Source organism: Macaca fascicularis, chromosome 3 (genome assembly GCF_037993035.2).
Source record: "Macaca fascicularis isolate 582-1 chromosome 3, T2T-MFA8v1.1".
Lineage (NCBI taxonomy): Eukaryota > Metazoa > Chordata > Mammalia > Primates > Cercopithecidae > Macaca > Macaca fascicularis.
Window position 1 is genome coordinate 105,546,354 of NC_088377.1, and position 17,729 is coordinate 105,564,082.

Consider the following 17,729-nt stretch of genomic DNA (forward strand, 5'->3'; position numbering starts at 1 on the left):
TCTTGGAATCAGGTGTAGGATTAAGAAAGGCTCATTTTAAAAAATAGAATATATTATACAATCCAAAAATATGTTGTTTAAACTAAATCAGTTCAGCCGTCTGGTTTACCCTAGTTGGGATTCTATATAAAAAGCTCCGGGCTTGGCCATCACCTATTTGCCCTCTAAAATCATTTTGTTCAAAGCTGAATCTGCCACTGCTCTCGAAACCCAGTTCCTTTTTTTCCGGAGCACAAAGACTACATTTTCCAGCCTGTCTTGAAATTAGGAGAGACTCTGTGACTGATTTCTGGCCAAAGGAAGGTACAGTAGGCTCCCTTTATCTGCAGTCTCTCTTTTTGTGGTTTCAGTTACCCATGATCAATCTCCATCCAAAAATATTACATGGAAATTTCCAGAAATAAATAATTCATAAGTTTTAAATTTGTGCCATTCTGAGTAGTATGATGAAATCTCATGCTGTCTTGCCCTGTCCTCTCCAGTGACACAAATCATCCCTTGTCCAGCATGTCGACACTCCTGCCTGCTGGTCACTTTGTAGCCGTCTAGGTTATCAGACTGGCTGTCATGACATTGCTGTGCTTGAGTTCAATCACCCTAATTTTATCTAGTAATGGCCCCTCTGTGCAATAGTAATGATGCGGCCAATTGGGATATTCCAAAGAGAAGCTGTAAAGTACTTCCTTTAAGTGAAAAAGTGAAAGTTCTCAATATGGAAAGAAAAAAATTGTATGCCGAAGTTGCTAAGATCTATTTCAAGAACAAATCTCTCTGTGAAGCTAAAGAAGGGAAAAGAAATTTGTGCTAGTTTTGCTATCTCACCTCAAACTGCAAATGTTATGGCCACCATGTGTGATAAGTGCTTACTTAAGATGAAAAAGGCATTGAGTTTGTGGTTGGAAGACATGAGCAGAAATGTGTTCCAGTTGATCCTGGCCAGGTTTGGTGCCATCCTCCATTTCAGGCATCCACTGGGAGTGTTGGAATGCATCCTGTACCCAAAAGTGCCGCTCCCATAAAAATCTCCCATGAGGGAGTCTCCAGGATCTTTCCTTATCTACCTGCTGGAGGTGCCCATGTTCACGGCAACCTCAGCAACCTGGAGCTAAGCCTCCCCCAGCCTGGTTCCTGAAGGAATGAGGACTGTGGTTCTTCCGCCCCACCTACCCCACCCCAAACCTAGAAGTACCTTAGTTACATTGTTTACCAAGTAGGAAATAAGCTACTATTGTATTTGAGCAATTATAATTTTGGGGTTCATTTTAGCAGTTAGCTTACCCTAAAAAGGACAGTTGATCATTGTACTTCTCATCCTCTATCCTTATTGTTTATCTGTCTGCCTTTCCTGCTATACTACAAAGCCCACAGACCTGGAGGGCATGAAGCACATTCTCCTTGGTCACCTTATATCCTCATACCTAATATAGCATCCAGCACATAGTAGGTCACTAATAAATATTTGTTACATTAAAAAGACGTTGGGTGTATGGACTTTACTTCTCTACACTGGGTAAAGCTCTCTTGGATGCTGGACAATATTTAAAAATAATGATAATGAGATGAAAAAAGTTTGTATATCTCTGGATTATATTACTTTGAATATTTCTGTAAATTGGACATCTGGTGGCTGACTACTGGTCTTCATCACAAATTTCCTTAATGCTGATAATAATGTATGTTTCTCCATGAACAATGGGTAAACAATATAGAAGTTTTTACTAACTTTGTTTATGTAATGCCACTTTCTTTTATGGCTTTTTTTTTTTTTTTTTTTTTTTTGACACACAGTTTCTGTCACCCAGGCTGGGGTACAGTGGCACTATCACAGCTCACTGCAGCCTCAACTTCCCGGGCTCAGGTGATTCTCCTGCATCAGCCTCCCGAGTAGCTGGGACTACAGGTATGCACCACCACACCGGCTGCTTTTTTGTATTTTTAGTACAGATGGGGTTTCACCATGTTGGCCAGGCTGCTCTCTAACTCCTGGGCTCAAGTGATCCACCCACCTCAGCCTCTCAAAGTGTTGGGAATACAGACAGAAGCCACTGCGCCTATCCTGTAATGCCACTTTCTTTCATGAAAACAAGTGCAGCAGATAGAAGATGTCTGGAAATTCTTTGCTGTTTCTCCGAGTGAGGGGTAGAATATACCACCCCTATCTTTGAATCTGGGCTTGTTTGTAAGTTATGTTCTGGGTGTTTAGAGACTAAGTCACAAGACTTGTAGCTTCTGACTTGTTTCTTGTTCTTGAACACTTGCTTTTGGAGCTCTGAGCCTCCGCTATAAGAAGTCTGACTTCCCAAAAACCACTGCAATGAAGAGGCCAAATGTAGGGCTCTAGTTGATAACCCTCAAGTTCAGTCCCACCCCCAAGGCATCCCTGCCAGTGCACTAGATGTGAGATGCTATGGTCTGAATGTTTGTGTTTCCCCAAAGCCACATGTTGAAACTTAATCACCAATGTGATAGTATCAGGAGGTGGGGCCTTTGGGATGTGATTAAGTCATGAGGTGGAGCCCTCATCAATGGGATTAGTGCCCTTATAAGAGACCCAGGGAGCTTGTTTTGTTTGTTCTTTCCTTCCACCAGGTGAGGACACATCGAGAAGTCACTATCTGTGAACTAGGAAGTAGGATCTCACCAGACATCGAATCTGCTGATGCCTTCATCTTGGACATCTCAGCCTCCAGAACTGTTAGAAATAAAGGTTTGTTGTTTATAAGTCACTCAGTCTATGGTATTTTCTTACAGCATTACAGCATCCTGAATGGGCAAAGACATGGGTGAAGTTATCCAAGACTCTCAAAACCAGACCATTCACCTTCACCAGCTAAATTCCACTGAGTGACCCCTGTTAGTGCACATGGAACAGAAGAGTCACTCAGCTGAGCCCTGCTCAAAGCCGTAAACTACAAAATTGTGAGCTATAATAAAGTGGTGGTTGTTTCAAGCCACTAAGTTTTGGGGTAGTTTGTTATACAGCAGTTGATAATTGGTACAGCAAATTATTTCACATTTCCTTGTTTGTCCAATAATATTTGCATTAAGACTTTCAATTTGACAATATTGGTTGGTCATTTGCTAGCTGCCAAATAATTTCAATTCTTCTCCTGTCTGTATCTGTGCCTTGCAATTGAATAAGAAAAGGTTGGGACACCAAGAGAAACAGATTTAATTCTGGACCATATTTAACCCTCTATAAAGCTTTTTATTTTAAAGCAGTAATTAGTAATATGCATTGGCAATACAGTCTCCAGTTTAAAAAGCACTTTTGGGATTTAGGGAGGTAAATGAAATCAGTGTTAAAATATATATCAATGTATGCCAAATTTTATTTTAATTTATGTTAGTAGCTATGTTCCTCTGGGAAGCAAGCAATATGGTAAAAGGCAAAATTATGCATATGTGAAAAATGTAGGCTTAATTTAAAGGCAACTTTAGCTGAAAAGTAATTAATAAAGGAAAGGAAACTAATTTTTATTGAGTGCTACTATGGGCTGAGTACTTTATGTAATCTCATGACAATGTTATAAGTAATTTTTAAATGGGAAGTTATACAATTTGCCTACAGTCACTCAGCTGGTAAGTGGTAGGCTGGATTCCACCCAAATCTGATGGATCCAAAGTCTGTGTTTTTCTCCTTTGCAGAGGTTATTCATCTGAAAAAGTCCAGGTCTCCAAACGTGGTTCTCAAAGAACTAGGAAGCAATTATGGCAGCCATGCAGAGCTGGTTTATTAGCGTGTTCATTTATGAAATAAATCCCGGTAGTGAGTTTTACTGACTTTTGCTGCCCTTTCCATATTGTTTCCTCAGCAAGAATCTAGGCATGGGGTAGGAAATACACAACACCCAACAGATGTGTTTCAGAAGCTCTGTAAGTTGAAACATAGTTTATATAATGAATCTTTTTGAAAGCAGATGCTTACTATCATCATTATGACCACTCCAATTGATCTCCTGTGAGATTTTCTTTCCATATCCCTCCATTTCCTCAAAGGGAATGTATCTATATGGAATAAGAAGATTGGAGTTCCATGTTTTCTTTTTATTTACTTTTTTCCAATTGGGCTAAAAGTTTCCATGTTGCATATGTTCATCTGAAATCTTCAAATACTCTAACAATAATAATAAGCACAACTTTTTTTTTTTTTTTTTTTTTTTAAGTTATGGTTGTGCCAGAACCTTTTCATCCCTCCACCATTGGACAGGGAGAGCAGCAGACTGGGGTCAGGTGAGATCTTGAACACAAGTCATCCTCCTCTCCTAACACAGACCATGCTCCTACACTGCTTGGGTGGGGGGACCCCTATTGCACTTCCTATTTTCTGTTCTGGAGAGTCTGTACCCCGTGGTGGGTTAAAACTCAGATGGTGCTGAACAACCTGCGTTAAAATCGTGGCTCTGTCTCTTCCCAGCTGTGTGAGCATTCCAGTTTGTGCCTCAATTCCCTCATTTGTAACTTGAAACCCTCAAATAGTTGTAAGGATTAAATGAGTCAATCATTGCATGTCATGTACTCAGAAGCATGCTTGATGACAGTAGACAAAGTGCTACATAAATAATAGCAGCTGATATTATTACTGTCTTCCTCGGGCATTTAATTAAAAGACTGGGCAGGACAAAAAAAAAAAAAAAAAAGTGACGGAATTTGAAGCCACTTTGTAACTGTTGCATCAAAAAGTTCACCCACTCTGAATTACAAGTGGTAACTATTTAGATAGAGGACTGGGGCTTTTTGGGGTGGGAACCTGATGAGTATACTGTTTATGAGGATATTCTTAAGGTCAGTACCCTAGGTGGGAACGCAATAATCTCTGACAACAAGCCAGAGTCATCACCATATAATTTTATGATGAAGAGAACCAATAGCATAGATGAAAAGTCTCTTAACAGGGCTGGGATTCTTTCTTTGGTCCAACATCTCATCACATTAGCAAATCAGGGGCCCACCACCATGGACCATTTTGAACCACTCCTTCATCCAACAACCACTGATTGTGTACCTATTTGTGCTGGGTACTGCAAGGATGTGTACAGTCCCACAATCTAGGTGGAGAAACAAACAAAAGGATTCATTTCTTAACTCAACAATTATTTACTGGATAGCTACCATGTGTCAAATCCTAAACTAGGTGCTGGGCAGAGGGAACAAAACAGACCAGCTGCCCTCATGCTGCTGTCGTTTTACAGGAAAGGATAATACATGAAATAAGTAGGAGGCACACAGTCTATCAGATGGTGATGAGTGCAAAGCAGAAAAATAAAGCAGAGGAACTAGGAGGTGTTCCCATGGGTGGGTGGGCAGAACTTTTAATTTGGATAGTCAGGAAAGGCTTTACAGTGAGCCGGATAACTACAATCTAGAGATATGTTTAAAGCATAGGGGGGTCCAAGGGAAAGTGCTGCTGGGCTTCTCTACCTGCCCTCCCCGACCAGCCTTGAAGACAGCCACACAACTCCATACTCTGTGTGAGCTCTCGCAGGGCAGAGATTTCATTTTCTCTTACTCCTTGCTCTCAGCTTAGTAGACAGCATTGCAGTGAAGATGATATACTGACTAAAAATGTTACTGAGCAATGGGCTCGTTACTTGAGGCACACAGAAACCAATACTGTTGCACAGGCTTTTGAGAAAAGAAAAACCTCCATTGCCAGTCAACTGGCAAGGAGACAGGAGGCAAAGCTCACATCTGTCTTCTGGACCTGGGGGCGGGTCAGGCGTTTTTGGCATTTCTAACCAGTCCCAGATGATGCCAATGCAGCCTTATGCGGGGCACGTGGTGTTCACAATTAGAAAGCTTTCCCTCTTGCACATGCCCGGGAGATTTTGGCTCTGCCTCATCGTAACAACTTAAGTAATGGTTAATCGGTTTCACCTGGTCCTAATGTTGCAAACGATCTAATATTTAAGTCAATCCGTCAGAAAGCAATGTTTGAGCACCAGCTATGCTTAGATTCCCTCGTTCAGTATTCATTGAGCACCCCGTGTGTGAGAGCGCTTGGTTTTGCCCTCAAGGAGTTTAGAGTGGAGTTTACATGAATGAATCACTTTTTAGCGGCAGGCCTAAGTGTGGGTGCAGTCGCACCACACACCCAGATACTACTCCAGGCACGGGCATTAGGGGCTCTCACAGGCTGGACAGGCCTTGGACTTTCCTGGTTGAACCGTGAAGCCACGGTGTCAGTCCACACTCCACTGTGAGTGGCGGGTCTGGCCCCGCGAGCAGGCGCCGCTCTCAAACCCCACGGTCCCGCGCAGCGAAGAGGCGAGGCGGCCGCGGAAGGCAGGCGCAGCCCACTCTTCCGGAGAGGCCCTGACAGCTCCCGGGTGAGTCCCGAAAAGTGCGCGGGGACTCTGGCCGAGCCCTGGGCCGTCAGCAACCCGGCTCCTAGGGAGTCACACGAAGGAGGGGAAGCGGCTCTCTCCTGGGCTTCTGGGAGGTCTGGCCCGGGCCCGCCGCCGCTGCAGCCCCCGCCCCACGTTCCTCTCCTCCCGCCTCCGCCGGGCGCGCCCCTCCCGCAGCCTCCGGCGGCCAGTCCCGCGGCTCTGGGGCGCCCGGACGGAGCAAAGGTCCCGGCCGGCGATTCCTCCCTCCGCCCTTCCCCAGCGCCCGCCCCTGGCCGGCCCAGCGCAGGCTCCTCCGACTCCGCCAGCGCAGGGGGCGCGGCTGCCGCAGACCCAGCAGCGGGCGCGCGGGTAAGTGCGCAGCGGACGCAGGCTGCGGGATCCGCTGCGAGCTCCACTCCGGCTCCTCTTTGGTCCGTTTGGGTGTCCCGGGCCGGGAGCAGCCGAGGCCGCGCGGCGCTTTCTCTCTGGGACACCCTCCCTTCGCTCCTTCCTAGGGGAGACCAATCGATTGGCTGCCCGGCCGCTGGAACTGCAGGTCCCGTCGCTCCCCTCGCCACCCGCATTCCCGGCCCAGTCTCCCTCCCATCACCGTGTCCCGCCCCCACTCACACTCAGCATCCCCTTCCCATCTTCTCCCCTTCCCCGCTGCCACTTCCTTCCTTGGATGTTGCAAGCGCAGCTGGTATTTTCGTTCTCCTTTCCCCCAGACCACCCGCTCCCCACTCGTTCATCCTTTGTCTTCCGGTCTCTCCTCTGGGTGGTGCGGAGGCTCTCCCGACTCTGGGGTGTGTGTACGGGGAGGCGGGCCGCGGAGCAGATACGGAGTTCAGTCTCTCTTGACGGAAAAGAGACCCCAGCCACCTTGCTCCGGTATTTAGAGGGCCCCTAGCTTGGGGAGGAAGCCAAGTCCCACTCGGTGTGCCCGGCATGCGCTGGATGGCTCTCGACAGCTGCCCGCGTGGCTCCTTTTGGTCTCCATTTGAGGACCCCTGACCCTTTCCAGAGCTGCTTGCCGTCTGCACCCCGAGGGGAAAGACTAGAGGGCACCTCTTAGAAGAGCGTTGGTTGTGGACTGAACACACCGACCACCCACTCCTCCAGAGTCTTCTCTGTCCAGAACAGTGAATGGGGATAGTGAAAGGGATGGATGGCTTGGGGTTGCTGTCCTGAGAGGCAGGCAGGCAGGCGGCCAGACAGATGGCCAAGTCCAAGTGGAATGAAAGGAGTACTGTGGGCTTGGAGAAGCAGCTGAAGAGTGAAATTAATTGTCTTCACAATCTACCACCACCAAGCTCTTTTTCTAAAGAAGTTGAGCCCAGACCATGAGGTAGATCTGAGAGAGAAAGGGCCCAGCCCTCCAGCCACAGTCCCTTGGCTAGGTTCTTTGTTATTGTTGAGCGAAGGTCTCGCTCTGTCACCGAGGCTGGAGTGCAGTGGCGCTATCCTAACTCACTGCAGCCTTGAATTCCTGGGCTCAAGGAATCCTCGCATCCACCTGTGGCTGAGACCGCAGGTGCCTGCCACCACACCGCATCTTCTCTATTCGTACCCAGGCTGTCTTCTGTTACCCACTCCACTTCCCCAAAGCCTTTGCCCCCTCACTCTCCCTCTCTTTCCAAGCTCATGCCTGTCTTATGACCATCATTGAGTTCACATACTGATTTTTATTTTAGAAAAAAATGATGAAATATTAAGTTGTCTTCTCATTAAAAATGAGTTCAGGTACTGGGCCATAGGCATAGGAAGATAAGAAAAGATGCCACCTCTGTTCTAATTTAATAGACCCAATTGCACTTTGCTGTCTAGAAAACTAAAACTAATTCAAAGTGTGCTGAAATTGTTAACCATGAGACAAGTAGACAAGTACAGCCATATTTCATCTCCCCAGATAGAAAGGAAATGACACATGTTCCATAGCAATGATTTTTGTTTCCACTGTAACTGCGGTTTACCCTTTCAAGGGCACTTTCTTATGTTATAGAATGAATCATATGAGGCCCACATTAGAACAGAAAAAAAGCTGAACAGGGAGCCAGCAGAGTAGAGTGGCCAAGGGCACAGGCTTTGGAGTCAGATGGATCTCGGGTGGAATCTTGGCTCAGCACTGATTCTCTATGTGATGTTCAATGCCCTCCAAAGACCTCCAGGAACACAGTGACAGTTCAATAAGTTGGTTTATTTCTCCTTGCAGTGAGGGACACCACGGGGAACCCTGAGGTGTCTCAGTAAGAGGTGTTAGAAAGGACAGAGGATTTGGGCATGTAGCAGGTGATTTGGGGAAAGAGGGCTTTGCTCTGAATTGGATGTGGTCAGGAAGCAGGGGAAATTCTGTGACTGAGTGTCCTAGTAAATCTCGTCAAAAAGGTGAGAAGGCCAGAGAGAGGCTGTAGCTGTGATTGGTCAGGAAGCAGTAGTCACTCATCAGGACTGCTAATGATTGGAAGCGGGGTGGTATTTGATCAGTTTTGTGCTTTGAACGTGTTCATGCTTTGTCTGTGTTCAGGTATGATTACAGAGCAGCCTTGTTTCCATGTTGATTTATCATGACAAGAGTGGCCTTGCCTGATGTTGATGCTCTGTGACATTACTAATGGTCAGCAACACCAGGGCCTGAGAGTACCAGGCCAGCTCCCAGATGTCAGGGCTGCTTCTCTCTTTGCTGTGATCTTGGGCAAGTTACTTAACATCTTTGAACCGCAGCTTCCTCATCTGTAAAATGTGGACAATGCCTGCTTCAAAGAGTTATTGTGAAGATTAAATAAGGAAATGTGTATAAAGCAGTAAGCCCCATGCCTGGAACATAGCAGGCACTCAACTCAAAAGGCTCCTCTGTTTGTCTAGAGTATTTTGATGTTGAAGTTTCTTCTCTTGAACTGTGCAAGCATGAGGCCCAGGGTTCAACAGGAGCGGTTCTTAAGAAGAATCCTGAATGGAGTGTGAGAAAGAACGAGGTTTCTCTTCTAATTCAAAAACTAGACAATTCCATGACTCTGAAGCAGTCTTAACAGACAGTAGTGAATATAGTTATCTTCTCCTGCAGTCATTACTCTGGCAACTATTTTTAAGATTGTTTGTTCCCAGTGGCTCCAGTTGGCTGTGTGCTTTGCTAGCTTTGTGTCATTGTCTTGCTTTCGTGGTGTCTGCCCCTGAAGGTCTCTTGTCCAGGAGTCTGATTTGAGCTAGGATATCCTTACTGCATTTGGTTTGGCTTTTTTAGTTCTCACCTGCTTTGAGCTGGGAAGCCAGACAAGTGAATAAGGACTGTTTGCTAATACAACTTTTTTTTTTTTTTTTTTTTGAGACAAAGTTTCACTCTTGTTGCCAAGGCTGGAGTGCAATGGCATGATCTCGGCTCACTGCAACCTCTGCCTCCCAGGTTCAAGTGATTCTCCTGCCTCAGCCTCCCGAGTAGCTGGGATTACTGCCTGCCACCATGCCATGCTAATTTTTGTATTTTTAGTAGAGATGGGGTTTCACCATGTTGGGCCAGGCTGGTTTCAAATTCCTGACCTTAGGTGATCCGCCCCACCTCAGCCTCCCAAAGTATTGGGATTACAGGCCTGAGCCACCCCACCCGGCTGCTAATATAACTTTTAAGGCTCTGTGTGAGAGCCCATGATCTATTGTAACAACTGTGAAGTGTGGTGAGTTTTTAGGCCATGAGCTATTTGAGCATGATGTCTCCTGAGGACATTTTCATCTTCTCCCAAATTGGAGCATTGTGAAACTTTTAATCCAGAGTCTGACTTTTGGCTGAGACATGACCATGCTTGTCTGTGTCAGGCAACTTGAGTTCTAGAGCCTTCATTTATTTGGACCTGGCCATATTCTTTAATCTTTCCTGGCTGACTAGTTATCTTACGTGTTTGAGAATGATGATGGCAGTGTATTGTCCCCTAATGCTGCATTATAAACTCTATTGTTCCTAGCCTGTATTTTAGTAGATTTATTATATCAAACATTCCTGGAAATAAAGCCAAAAAAAGCAAGAATAGAAAATGAGCAAAGGACACAGTTAAATACAGAAAGCCTTTCCACAAAATAAAAGATGCTTGATCTTATTTGTATTAAAATAACACAACCTAAAACTAGGCTGAGATTCCATTTCTCACCTATCAGACTGGCAAAAATCCAAAAGTCTAATGATACGCTGTTGCTAAGATGGATACTTTTGAACATTATTGGTCAGACTGCAGAATAGCACAACTCCTACAATTACAGATGCATTTACCCATTGTTCTAGCAATCTCTTTTTTAGGGATCTACCCTTCAGATACATTTGTTTGTTTATGAAGAGGACATCTGTATGCGGTATTTACTGGGGACATCTTTAATATAACAGAAGTTTAGAAATAACCCAAGTGGTCAGCAACATGGGACAAGTAAAATGCACAATGATACCTCTGCATAAGGGAGTATGTGGCAGAAAGCAAGATGCTGAGCAGTGCGTGTGTTCCTTTTAACTACACCTGTGTAAAGAAATATGAAGGAAATTTGGCTGAAGGGGAGAGGAGTGAAAGCGTTATTGGGGCCTGGGCAGGAATGGGATTTCTCAATGTGTATCCTTTACATAATTTAGATTTTTGAACCATGTCAGTATAATTCACACATAATAGTCATAAAGAAACCTCTAACTTTAACTTCACCAGGAGAATATTCTCAGAGTTCCATCATTAAAATGTTTGAGTCTAATAACAACCTACAAAGCAATAAATAGCCACCTCCAGTCATTCTCCTTAAAGTACCCTACCCTGTCAAGAAGCCAAATGAGCTGTTTGATGTTAGATGATAAAAAAAAAAAAAAAAAACCATTAAAAAATAATTTAGGAATTTCTTCTGTTTTACCGTCTAAGTCCTGTGGGGGAGGATTGGTGTCTTTAGTAAGGTTTCCCCACTCACAGCAGATGGGTTTTATTTTGCTTTTTAATGGCAAGCCTGATTTGGTTTCTACAGAAACCTGTGTGATCTGAAGGCAAGTGCGTGAGTGAGTTCCCTTTCAGCTCGTCCCAGAAAAGAATAGAAGCCGTAACAGTGGAGATCCTGACAGCAGTGGTAAACTAAAGCAGATCGTTCTGTGGCTCTTCAGGACTAGCAGGACGAGTTCTCACAGGCCCTCGGGGAGACCCAGTCCCCTGTTTGGCAAAGTAAATCTGTTACTTTCGAATTCCCTCTCTTGGTAACTGGCTTTTCCTTCTCATCTCCCAGCCTGCACCTGGGATACCAGGATGATGCCCCAGGGGGCCTTCTTTCTTTCATCACCGACCTTCACCAAACCAGTATCTTTTCTATCTTCATGCCACTGACCTAGTCCAGAGCATTGTCATTTTTTGTCCATCTCTAATCTTGCTCCCCTGCAGTCCCTTTGCTATTTTGCTTCTAGAAGATTTTTCTAAGGGATCATTCTGATCACACACCCTCCAATGGCACCTGCTTCCCTGGCTGCCCTGCAGGAGAGGCAGGACATGGATTGGGGGCCTCCGCAGCTTTGTCTCTGGCCCTTCTCCACTCTGGAATGCTGCATTCCAGTGCAAGAGTCAAGCTCAGAGCTTGACCAGTCATTCCAGTCTGTCAAAGTGGTGGATGGCAGATCACTACAATGTCTCCTGGGCCATCTCAAGCTCAGTGGTAACCCATTTGCTTGGCACTGTCTTTCCCATCCCTCCACCACCTCCTGCAAATTTTGTGCTTTCATAATGGCTTCTCCTCAGCTACAGCATCCATCCAGTGCTCCTTTGCCTGGCTTACTTCTACTTAGCCTACACAATGCAGCTTGGATGTCGTCGACCTCAGGAGGACTTCTGTGACAGTATGCCTCTCTCCAATGACATTTAGATGCCTTTTTCTTGGTTCTTTCCCTGGAACAATCTCTGCCAGTAGCTAACATAAAACTAAGCTGTTTATTTCTCCATCTGGCCACCAAACTAGTAGCTCATTGAGAGAGAAATTATTTTTTGTCTTTGTATCCTAAGTGCTTAAACACAGTAGTATAGTAGGTACTCAAGAAAAATTAGTGAATGATTCAGTTGATGATTTGGTAAATAAATAAATGAGTATTCCATTGAATGCAAAATTCTTATGCATGACATAGTAACAGATTAATTACAGATGACAGCCTGAGCATCCTTAGTCGTGCTGCTTTGCAGTTCACCTTATCAGAAAGGAACTTCCTTGCATGTTTTAGAATTTTTCCTTAAATGTTCATTCCTAGTGTTAATATACAAGAACAGGGTCAGGTAGCTACTGCATCATAATAATCTAAGAAAAGATACTATAGAAAAGAACCAGTGATCGGTAAGACAAATGATTTCCCATGCCCTAAAAGAGATTCATGCTAACGTGGATTGAGCTAAAGTCTGAGCTTAGTCTCATCTCTTAAATCCTAAGAACTGTGTGACTATGCAACTGTGCCAGGCGCCAGGGTGCAAGCAAAAATAAAACATTATTCTTGTCCATTAGAGCTTTTCATTTTGACCATGGATAGTTTGTAAAAATGTTATTTTCTTCTTTTTTATGTGGTAATTTATTATACATGTGTGTGTATGTGTGTGTGTGTGTGTATATATATATATATACATACACACATGCTCTGTGCAATTTGTGTATTGTGAATGGTTTAGAACCATTGCTTACATTTCTCTTGGAGTACAGTATTTTAAAACTTGATTTATAAAATTTTTTAAAAAATATATTAAGCATTTTTGTTCCCTGTCATAAATATTACAATTATTTTCTCAGTTTGCCCTTTGTCTTTCTAAAGGCCCTTCTCATCCTGCAATTGTACAAATATTCTCTATTTTTTCTAGTATTTTCACAGTTTCATTTTTTCCTCAAAGAAACCTCTTGATTTCATTGGGAATTTGCCTTATGTATGGTATGAGAGAGGAATTCAGTTTTTTTCTTTCCAGATGGTTAGCCCGTTGTTCCAAAAGCATTTATTAAACAGTCTATGCTGCTTCTCCTGAATATAGTATTTTCCTTTTTTATATCTTCCAATGTGTCTCTTCTTTTCTGCTCCTGCTAAAGTATGACTATGCCTTTATTTTCTGGGTTAAAAAGGCATAGCTTGTTACTTTTCATATCTGAATATGAGAAATCACACAGTGTAGAGAAAAAGCACCTTTGACCCTTCTGATAGGTAGTCATAGGTAAGCTATCTATTGCGGTAGTCAGTATGTTATTGTTCAACAAATATTCCCAGCTCTCTGCCTTTTTGAGACAAAATCTTGTACTGTCACCCAGGCTGGAGTGCAGTGGCATGATCGTGGCTCACTGCAGTTTTGAACTCCTGGGCTCAAGCAGTCTTCCCACCTCAGCCTCCCGAGTAACTGGGACTACAGCTGTGCACCACCACACTCAGCTAATTTTTAAATTTTTAATTAGTAGTTTGGCTATGGTGCCCAGGCTAGTTTCCAGTTCCTGGGCTCGAGCAGTCTTCCTACCTTGGCCTCCCAAAATGCTGGGATTACAGGTATCACCCACCATGCCCAGCCTGCCTTCCAGATTCTTGATAAAACTGTATTTTCTGGCCCTTATTTTTGGTTGAGGCCATGTGACTAGTTGTGACAAGCTGTAAGCAACCTTCCTTGTGTCACTTTGGGGCCAGATCATTTCATTGCTGGTGTGAGATCTTCCAGAATTCTTTCCTCTTGGATAATGGTTGACAACGTTCAAGATGCTGGCTTTCCCTTCAGTCTGGATCCCTGAATAACCATAATAAACAAAACTCTCTTGTACCCCTGTATTGAGCAAGTAGTATGAGCAACAAATAAACCCTATTGTTATAAACCACTAAGATTTAGGGATTGTTTGTTTCTGAAGCATAACCTATTATATCCTGATTGGTATATATATGTTCTTTCAATATCTCTATTTGAGTTCTTTATTATCCGCTAAAGTCAAACGAGAGGGCCTTTTAGGAAGAAGATATTCTTTCATGTGAACTGTTGTGAATAGGGAGAAATACAATAATTTTAGGGAAAAAAGCCACAAAATAGTAACTTCTTATTTGATTTTAGGATAACTTTACTTTTTCAGGTAATCTGGAGCTTTCAAAATGTTTGCCAAGGCAACAAGGAATTTTCTTAGAGAAGTTGATGCTGATGGTGACCTGATTGCAGTATCAAATCTGAATGACTCTGATAAGTTACAGCTTCTAAGTCTGGTGACAAAAAAGAAGAGACACTGGTGCTGGCAGAGACCCAAGTACCAGTTTTTATCCCTCACCCTTGGTGATGTACTCATAGAAGACCAATTTCCAAGTCCAGGTATGTTTCCTTGTGTATCGTCTATAATTAGTCTCAGAAAAGATGATTTTTTTTTTTTTGATGTGGAGTTTCTGTTGCCCACGCTGGAGTGCAATGGTGTGATCTTGGCTCATTGCAATCTCTGACTCTTGGGCTTAAGTGATTCTCCTGCCTCAGCTTCCTGAGTAGCTGGGATTACAGGCACCTGCTACCACGCCTAGCTAATTTTTGTATTTTTAGTAGAGACAGTGTTTCACCATATTGGCCAAGCTGGTCTCAAACTCCTAACCTCAAGTGTTCCACCCATCTTGGTCTCCCAAAGTGCTGAGATTACAGACATCAGCCACTGTGCCTGGTTGATGATTCTTCTTTAATGAACGTATTGCCTTGAGTCTAGATACTTTATAATGAATTCTCCTGTTTCTTTGCCCATCATCTTAAAAGCATATCCTTTCTTAAAATGAACAAAAATCTGTAGGCCTGACATGACACATTATAGCTTAACCTTTTAAAAATAATTTTGCAGTTTAGTATAAAAGTAAGGCATGCTTACTGTACATGTTGTGGCCACTCAGCATAAGTGGGGTGGATCACCTACCCCAAATGTGGTTTGGTGTTGAACTGATGATGCCACATAAGCATCAAGAAGGTGTGAAAATGTTTATTCATATAATGATGCTTTCTGGGGAAAGCAGGACAGTCTCCAAAACTGGTCCAAAAATAGCCACAGAGAAGGGGATAAGGAGATGGGCTCAGCTTTTATTGTGATTAGTGAGTGGAGATGGGCGTTGGTCCCTGCATGGGGGATGGGTTTATGTGGTTTGATTTTCAGTGACACCATGGACAGAGCACCTGGGATCTCTTATCAGCTTGTCCAGATGTGCAAAAGGAAGAGAAGGAGGAGTGGGGGCTCAGAAGCTGAGAGCAGTCAGACATCAAAACTGGGGTCAGATGTATTGTTACAGTACAGTATAAAATATAGAAAGGGCTGAAGAAGAAAATTTAAGCATAAAAGATCCTACCATCATGTGTTAATTCCCATTAACACTTGGTTTGTAGCCTTTTATTTCTCTGGATCTGATTTTTAATAACAAAATTGAAAGTATACTGTAGGCCAGGCGTGGTGGCTCACGCCTGTAATCCCAGCACTCTGGGAGGCTGAGGCAGGTGGATTATGAGGTCAGGAGTTCAAGACCAGCCTGGCCAACTGGTGAAACCCCATCTCTACTAAAATACAAAAATTAGCAGGGCATGGTGGCAGGCACCTGTAATCCCAGATACTCAGGAGGCTAAGGCAGGAGAATCACTCGAACCTGGGCAGCCGAGGTTGCAGTGAGCCAATATTGCGCCACTGCACTCCAGCCTGGGTGACAGAGTGAGATTCATAGGTTATTTTTACCTATGGAAGAAACTGTATTTTTAAATACAGTTTTCAACAAACACGTAATATTCCTTTGAGTGTATGTACCTAATTTGCTTAACCACTACAATTTAGTGCTTAATAAATAACGTTGAGGCTGGGTGCAGTGGCTCATGCCTGTAATTCCAGCACTTTGGGAGGCCGAGGTGGGTGTATCACTTGAGCCTAGGAGTTTGAGACCAGCCTGGGCAAAGTGGCAAGCCCCATCTCTACAAAAAATAGAAAAATTAGCCGGGCATGGTAGCATGCACCTGTAGTCCCAGCTACTCGAGAGGTTAAGGTGGGAGGATCGCTTGAACCCAGGAGGTTGAGGCTGGAGTGAGCCATGATTATGCCACTGCATTCCAGCCTGAGCAACAGAGTGAGACCCTGTCTCCAAAATAAAATAATAATAATGATTAATAAGTAAGGCTGCAATGAGCATTTTTATGTGCATTTTTGTTGTGGTTTTTTAGGCAACTGCTTCAGCATAAATTCTTAGAGAATTACTGGACCAGAAGATGGGAACTTTTTGAAGACTTGGTACTTACTCATTGCTACATTACTTTTTGGAATGTGGTGATATATGAAAATCTCATCAGCTCTTAATTATTGGACAAAATGATGTCTGAATCCTCTTTCAGCTCTAGAACTCTCTAATTTTGTGATTGCATCTCTGTTAAAGGGGAAAAGAGGTAGAGGAGATAATTTGTGTTTACAGATAATCTTCAAACTTTCTTCCAGGAAAGGATTCCAGTCAGTGCTGTCTCCAGTCAGAGCTGCCACACAATAGGCAAATGAATTGATACTAAGTTCATATCACCCTCCCCTTTAGGAATTTGTGTGCTTTCTGGCAGAACTTCTATTGAATGGTGAAATAACTAAGTATGAAAAGGAACAAGAGGGAAAAAAATGACAAAATAGACCAGGAGCTCCTGAGTAATTGGAGTTTTACTGTTCTGTGATGTGAAATGCCTCTTTTGTGGTGTCCTGAAAGATCACAGAGACTTGTGCTGGATTGGTGAGGCCAGCGGCGATCACTGCCGGCGAAGAATCCACGAGCACGCTCATCTGAGGTCAGAGCTCACCCTGGATTCTGTGTCCCGTTGGTGTTAGGGCGGCGACGAGAAGTGTCTTCTATCTTGTCTACTGGGTAGAGTCAGGATGCTTTGCCTTTGTTATTTTTTCCCACTCGCAGCCTCACTGGCTGCGCGTGTGTTGCCCAGGGCTGTGAAGGGTGTAGGGTGGTGATTGGTGTTGGCAGTCCCAGTGATGGCCTGTTGGTCCCCTCATTTCTTCCCTTCCACCAACAGCAGTTGACACCTTGATGCAGAAGTATGCACAAATGACATCTTCTTTGGATGTGTGTCTACAGTGGCTTTTCAGAACTCACAGACAAATGGTGACTGTTCCTTCCTGCTGTGGATCCTGTCTTGGGGACAGGGTTTCCAGGAGCGGTAATAAGCCCAAGACCAGACCTGTGTCCTGAAGATGGAATTTCTGTCTTTGCTGTACTTTGTAGAACCTAGGACTGTCCTGTTTATCAGAAAATGATATTTCTCTGGCCTAAACACAGTGGAGAGATTGAGCCTTTGCTATGTGTGAGGCTCTACCTTACATGCTTTACATACATCAACTTGCAGCAGAACCCATCAGGTAGGTATCATTAATTATCTCCAGATTGCACATGAAAGTCTGAGGTTCAGGGAAATGAACATTACCCAAATTCTCCTAGTT

At 43.9% G+C, this 17,729-nt stretch overlaps 1 protein-coding gene across 10 annotated transcripts in view; it reads left to right on the forward strand.

The window, feature by feature from the left end:
* Positions 1–5,936: 5,936 nt before the first annotated feature.
* GSDME (gasdermin E) overlaps positions 5,937–17,729 on the forward strand; it is a 60,302-nt gene continuing 48,509 nt past the window's right edge. For 2 of the 10 annotated variants that reach the window (XM_045388933.2, XM_005549963.4), the window contains exons 1-2: positions 5,937–6,329; positions 14,385–14,614. In XM_045388933.2, the coding sequence (XP_045244868.2) occupies positions 14,404–14,614 (211 nt within the window). In that variant the 5' untranslated portion in view covers positions 5,937–6,329; positions 14,385–14,403. Of the gene's footprint in view, positions 6,330–6,536; positions 6,886–6,911; positions 7,221–14,384; positions 14,615–16,830; positions 17,069–17,305; positions 17,649–17,729 lie in introns of those variants that run through there. The other 8 variants (XM_045388932.2, XM_005549962.4, XM_074035344.1 and 5 more) reach the window with 7 other exon arrangements.